The 6,994-nt window shown below is 42.4% G+C and overlaps 1 protein-coding gene across 1 annotated transcript; it reads left to right on the top strand.

Moving 5' to 3' along the window:
* Nucleotides 1–3,437: 3,437 nt before the first annotated feature.
* On the top strand, nt 3,438–5,642 carry mnx1 (motor neuron and pancreas homeobox 1). Its single transcript, XM_076161152.1, has 3 exons — nt 3,438–3,906; nt 4,647–4,807; nt 5,352–5,642. Exons 1-3 carry the CDS (start codon nt 3,438–3,440, stop codon nt 5,640–5,642), a joined length of 921 nt encoding a protein of 306 aa, XP_076017267.1.
* The last annotated feature ends 1,352 nt before the right edge of the window (nt 5,643–6,994 follow it).

Here is a 6,994-nt window from a genome sequence, read left to right as displayed (position 1 = left end):
GTTAAATCTGCCATTTTACTTGGAAATTATCAGATTCAGTTTATATTCAACTTTAGCAGTTTAATGACTAACAAACATGTAAATGATGCTTCGTGCTGAGTTCATTCAGGGATAAATGTAGGCATTTCTGTTTGACATTAGGATATAATAACACTGACATTAAATTTGTTGTAAAATTAGTAAATGTTTTTGAATGTTTGACATTTCAAAACAAAAAAGATGGAATAGCTTTGGAGTCTTTTATTTATTCTTATTCCTTTCTCCTCCATCCTTTGTTCTCTTTACATTTATGATGTATATAAAATAGGAGCATATGCCACAATAATTCCCTGCATATTTTGAGGCATAAATAGTTTCTTCCCTTCTTTCACCTATAGGGAAAGATTATTGAAGTGGTAGAAATACGTGAAATATTAGTAACAAAAATAATAATTATAATTTGAGCTATGATGTCTTCCACAGACTGGCTTTTTATGTTATTGGCTGAATGAATAAAGCTTTTAAAGCAGCAGGCATGTGAATGGTTCCATCAATAAGCTCAGACTGAGTGTGTTACAGGCGCAGGTGTATCGATACATCCAGCGTGTATCGATAACACGTCTGCGACAGATTAAGCGGCGATATTTAGTTTGACAGGAGAGACTTTGAGCTGTTTGGCGACTCTTTCCTTGCAGCTTTACACTCCCCTCTCTCTCTCATATACTGACGCTGATATCAGTGTGACACATCGCAGCAGAAGAAATGATGATGAGCCACAAATGTTTTTCAAAGCAGCTTTGATTTGCGCCACTTTAACAGCGAGCGTTCCTAACAGAGACAGCGCGGGTCCCTTTAAATTGCCTTTTCATAATGAAAGCATTTAGCGAGGGTAATTAATATATAAACTATCCCGATTTGTCACTTTGATTTGTATTTTAGTTAATTGTGAAAGTAATTAGGGAGCAAATGAACAGCTTTCAGGAAAGAGCGGGGTTTCAGGGTCCGGCTCCATCTTGCGGGCCTTATTAATTTTCTCTCCCCTAGATGTGATGAAAAGGGGCCATAAATCCTGGTGATCGGTGAAGGCCAATACTAAATGGCTCCATATTTCACCGCGGCTTTAATAGAAATATTCATGCAGGGGGCCCTTAATGAAATTAAACCCGCGGAGGGGGACAACATAAGGCGCGTGTGCCGACCAGGACTCCGCCTGTTGGAATAACGGGCAAACCTGATCAAATGGAGTTTAATTGGAGTGTTGCGGTTTTTGGAGTCTCGTTAAACAATTCCGCTCAACGTCCAGAGGTGAAAATGTTTATTTAGCCCCTAACAATATCATTATAATTCATAATATTCCCGCCATCCACCTCTTATAGCGGGAATACACACACATACACACACACAGGCGTCCAAATTGCTATTTTAAGGTTTTGTTTTTATATTAGATGGCATAAAAATCAAATTAAAATGACAACAAATGCGTTTTAGAAGATGCAATGTGGGCACAGGGGGCAGATTCCGCAAAGTGAAAGATCTATTTCCGGACCCCGGGGTCGAATAATTCATCATTTACACACACACACATACTAAATAATATCCTCGCATCATCAGCATTTACGCCATTTTTACGCACAGAAATACGTATAAATCTAACGGGGACGTTTGGTGGCAAATCGTCGGTTTCTCTTTCTCTCTCTCTCTCTCTTCCTCTCTCTCTCTCTCTCTCATCCCGCACACATCAATCTCCCCGTTATCATTCTGTAATTGCTCATGATCATCAAGGTCCACAATTAAATGGCGATCCGTTACTTGAAAACTACCCGGTGACTTGTTGATTTCCCCCGAGCAAATAAACGTCCCCGGAGCGCGGTTAGCTGATGAATTGACAAAAACTAATCAGCTTTATTGGTAGACAGGTTAAGGGCAACGGGGTGTCAATAATTCTCATTTTGACCTCCTCTTCCATTAACTTTAAGTGGCTTATTAGACCGGAGCCACCCGCAGCCTCGGGCCTATTACATCTCTCTCCTCATCACACTTAGAGGCTTTCAATTACCAAATTTTGCTCCTCGTCGATCATGCGCCTAAATGTGACGCAAGACTTCTTCTGTAGATTCTATATGAGGGGGGAAGCAGAGATTTGTTAGTTTCTAAGAAGAGAATTGCAAAATATTTCAAAATACATATGGATTTCCAGAGATAGTGCGGATGATCTATAATCATACTTACTTAAAGGGAAACAGGAAGGATTGAGACACTTTCTTCAAATTCCTGTTTACATTGTTCACTTATTGCTTATTTTTATAAACTTTGATGTCCTCTGTGTAAAGTAGGACTCAACCTATTTAACTGCTGGACTCGTTGTCCTTAAATGAACTGTTCTTCCTTTTAGTGATGTTACATTTAACAAAACATTACCAAACGTGTGTGTGTGTGTGTCTTGGACTGATTCTGATCAAAATGATGACACACTCAACTGTTCTCGTTCTCCAGTTGCTTGATCAAAGTAACATTTTTCCTGTTTACATTACAAGCCTTTGGATGTTTTCAGTTATGATGCAGATTGAGATGAACTCTTCATCATCATGTGTGAATTTGGCATGAATTGACATTTCAAGAGGTGAATAAAAAAGAAAAAAAACCTTTATAATGTGGATAAACCTGTTCTATAATCATATTTAAGTGTGTTATTGGAACGGAACTTAAGTAAACGTGTAGCATCATAAAGGTGAGGTAGGTGCGTTGAGTTGTCAGTTTAATAGGCAACTCAATCTATCTACTTTACGCAGCAGCTCCATGCAGTTATTGGGCTTTGAAGTTATGTGGATATTTTTGAGAAATAGAATTTATTAGACTACATGAAAGATGAAGCAGCGAATGATTCGTTCAGTGTCTACATGAAGAAATGGGCAGCATTTTAGGAACACCTGTCAATATAAAACAGCAGCTACATCCTCTAAAAAAAGATTTAGAAAAGGCTTAGATTGGAACACATAGAACAGAAACTGGATATAAACTTCACAAATTCCGGGTTTTGTAGATTAAATTGTGCTTGATTGCGTTAATAATCCCCCCAAAACTCATATTCCCCCACTGGCTGCATTAATAAAGCGACCCCGGCTCCCTGTAGATGAATAAGACCGGCAGTTAAATCAGATTCCTTAATAACTGCTGGGAAATATGAGGATTTGTCTCAGATGTTTGCGTCATTTTCTGATGACGGCGGTGTTTCATAAAAGCCCTAACGCGTCCGGCTCAGTGTTCCCCGGTGGTTTTGGAAAGCGGCACGGTGAGGTTTAGGACGGCCCCCTTAACGCGGCTGCACCAATCGGCTCCGTGTGTGTGGGATTAAGCGTGACACGGAGCTGCTCTCTCACACTCCGGACCGCATCAGAACTTTGGAGAGGAGGGAGATCGCCGCTGTCTGCTCCTCCGACCAGGACGCGCACCGGGGCCAGATGGAGAAATCCAAAAACTTTCGCATCGACGCGCTTCTGGCGGTCGATACACCCAGAGTGCAGACCTCCCCGCTGGCTCTGGTGACTTCTCTGTCCTCCTCCGGAAGCGTGACGGCTGCGGACCTGAGCGCTGAGACTTTACGCGCAGAGACGCCGTCACCGCCGAGGATTTCCACCTGCGGTTTGATTCCGAAACCGGGCTTCCTCAACAGCCCGCACAGCATGCTTGGATTACACCCGCAGAGCACCGCAGGGATCCCCGCACAGGCGCTCTACGGCCACCCCATGTACACCTACTCGGCAGCTGCCCTCACAGGCCAACACCCTGCGCTGTCCTACTCCTACCCACACAGCTCCCATCACCACACCAGCGATCCCATCAAGCTGACAGCCAGCACCTTCCAGCTGGACCACTGGCTCCGGGTCTCCACAGCCGGGATGATGCTGCCCAAAATGTCCGATTTTAACTGTAAGTGACTACATATTATGGAATTTAAACGCATAATTACTCATTATTATTATTATTATTATTATTATATCATCACTACACATCATGTTGATATATGTTGGCAATCAAAGTGTTAAATCCCTTCGTGTGTGTAATACGCACTGATTATTTTACTTCAACAAATCAAAATAATCCAGATCTAAATGTGAATCTCTGCTGCATCACACACACATACACACGCACACACACACCGATATTCTATTATTTACATTTCACACCAAAAATTATTTAATGCGCCTTAAGCTGCTCGGCGTGTGTGTGTGATCGTGGTGTGTATGAATGAATCTGTCGCAAGATGATGTTTTTTCTGAGAGGAACTAAAATGGACAGATAATGGACAGTGGGAAAGTGGCAGAGGAGTGTGAAACCCACAGTCCACATGCTATTTGCTCAGCAGATAAATGCCTTTTTGTCTCTGCTCGTTTTAACAGATTTGTTCAAAATGAAGTGGCAAATAGCTTCTCTGTGGACATATTCAGAAGTGGACGGCGGCATGTAGATAATTAAACTTTATTATATAATAACACAAGAGGGGTGACCACGTAATAAATCCCCCCTTCATGCGTTTCAAAATATTTCAATATAAGTCAACTGTTATTTTTGGCTATAAATCGTCCAATGGGAACCTGTAGGATTTGGTGTCAGGAATCAGGGTGTTATACTTTCCTAATGTGACGTTGATGTCGTTTTGGATGTTGCAGCTCAGGCGCAGTCCAACCTGCTTGGCAAGTGCAGGAGACCAAGAACCGCCTTCACCAGCCAGCAGCTGCTGGAGCTGGAGCATCAGTTCAAGCTGAACAAGTATCTGTCTCGACCCAAACGCTTCGAGGTGGCGACTTCCTTAATGCTGACGGAGACTCAGGTAACACACCGGCACATATACACGTTTGTTATTATAGTCTATAGTCTTAATTTAATACAGAAAAACCTCCAGTAGTGTAATTTTCCCCCTTAGATTCATGATAATAATAATAATTATATTGTTTAAATGCTGTATGTCAGCTGTGACTCTTAGTGGATTGGGTCATAAGGACATTTGAGGCGAAAGAGGTCGACTTCACTGCATTGCTATGTGGATATTGGCCAGTTTCAACAATTTAACGACCTTATAAAGTCTCATTCCATGTAAGATTTTTATTTTTTTTAATTGACTAGGTTTATTTTGTAATATTTCCCCGCCGTTCGTATTTAGCGTCGAGAATATTCAGGCACGGGAGTCAAATATAAATAAGGAAAATCTACAAATGTAAAATCAGACTAAATCGTTGATGGACAACCTTGATTGAGGTCAAAGTCAGGGAGTTTGGCGACCTTTACGCGGCTTTTACGCACAGATGACCTCACTTCTCTATCAATTTTTAGCTGATTTAAAACGCATCGGTGTGTTCTCTCATTTCCTCCTCCAGGTTAAGATCTGGTTCCAGAACAGACGCATGAAGTGGAAGAGAAGTAAGAAGGCCAAAGAACAGGCCGCGCAGGAGGCCGAGAAGCAGAAAGGCGGCGGCAAGGGGGGCCAGGAGAAAGGTGACGGACAGGAACAGACGGACTATCAAAGCAAAACGGACTCGAAAAACGGCAGAATCAGAGACTTCAGGGACAGTGACGATGACGAGGGCGACAATTTCCTCTACAACTCGTCAGATTGCTCCTCAGACGACGAGAGGAATCACACCAGTGACATCAGCCCGCAGCCTTGAAGGGGGAGAGAAAAGCGGGTCTGTGGAGACTGTGGGGGGGAGGGAAGGGGAGGGGAGGGGAGGGAGGGGAAGGGGGGACTCTGGCTAAAAAATGCAGTTGCATGTAAACACAACCTCTAAATCACCTACGTGGAATTAATGCGCATTTTTTTTGTATTAAAAAAAAAAGAAGAAAATATCGGTGAAAAGTAATAACCAAGTAATAAACAGTTAGGCAGTTTTATCACGCACATGATGACGCATCGTTCAGCAATATAGGCTCTCTAGGCTCTCTTTATCTGTGACTACGCATGGTTTATATGCAAATGCTGTGAACGGGCTCAGGACTTTTCAATCCTCCCCCTTGCTGATCGTGACTTCGCCCTGCTGCAGGGTAATATTGAAAGCCTTCTTCTTCTACATACTCCGCTCTTCTCCCATCTTTGTCGTGTATAGGCCTTATTTTACTCTTGTGCTGTTCTAATTGTGCCATATCACGCTGGTAAATAAATGTTACGTTTATTTTTGTATACTGTATTTATAAAACGGTCATCCCAGTGCATGCTAAATTATTCTTTAGCGTCTCTCTTTGGTGCAAATGATGTGAATTTTTGTAAGAAATAAAAAAAAAAAAAATGGGAGTTGGTACTTGGGAGCGCTTGTTCGCATGGTCACTCCGGGCTCTGTGGCTGATTTACGGCCGTCTGATGCGAGCTGTTTTTCGGCCTTGGCTCCTGACAGCTCGGGGTCATGGGAATCACCGCTAATAGCGCTGTCGGATGCGTGCAAACGTGCAGCAGACGGAGGAAACATTTCGCACCACACTAGCAATGGGCTCGGATTAATAAAGGCGAGAAACGGCCCCGTTCACGCTCAGTGAGACCGGGGTGACACCGCGTTGACACCGCGTTTACCTCGTTTAGCCCTATAGCAGGGGCGCGCTTTGCTGTGAGGGGAACTAGACATGTGCCCCCCAGCAAAGAGCCCCCCCCCCCAAAAACAAAAGAACTAGAAAACCATTTTTTAAATTTTAACTTATATCCTTTATTTTACTCACAGATTGCTTGAAAATTGCCCAAGGTTGAGGCGTGAAATGTACATTTTCCAAAACAAACTCAGATTTAGTTGCTGTCCAGCTGCAACAACAGGTTCAGTTCGTACATTGTCATTTTGTTTGCTAGATCACAGATTTCTTGAACTTGAACAATATCCTTGGTCTTTAAATTTAATGTTGGCTTATTTAAATGATAGTCTAGCGAAATTCCAACCCTATAAATCTCAATCTCGTTTTTCACAATAAAACATTAGAGGCTCAGCAAAGCAGAAGAGATGTGAAGAGTGGGAATTTATTTTTTAAGTTTTGTTTATTTTAG

The sequence above is a fragment of the Genypterus blacodes genome, unplaced genomic scaffold (assembly GCF_046128005.1).
Source record: "Genypterus blacodes isolate CSIRO-AG114 ecotype Tasmania unplaced genomic scaffold, CSIRO-AGI_Gbla_v1 ptg000110l_1, whole genome shotgun sequence".
Lineage (NCBI taxonomy): Eukaryota > Metazoa > Chordata > Actinopteri > Ophidiiformes > Ophidiidae > Genypterus > Genypterus blacodes.
The sequence above is the reverse complement of the archived record's forward strand: the minus strand, read 5'-3'. Positions and strand labels throughout refer to the sequence as shown.

Excerpts from the sequence above, each read along its gene's own strand:
- mnx1 (XM_076161152.1), top strand. The coding sequence starts at position 3,438 with ATGGAGAAATCCAAAAACTTTCGCATCGACGCGCTTCTGGCGGTCGAT. Across the intron at positions 3,907-4,646 it reads CAAAATGTCCGATTTTAACT|CTCAGGCGCAGTCCAACCTG; the intron begins GTAAGTGACTAC and ends TGGATGTTGCAG. Across the intron at positions 4,808-5,351 it reads TAATGCTGACGGAGACTCAG|GTTAAGATCTGGTTCCAGAA; the intron begins GTAACACACCGG and ends TTCCTCCTCCAG.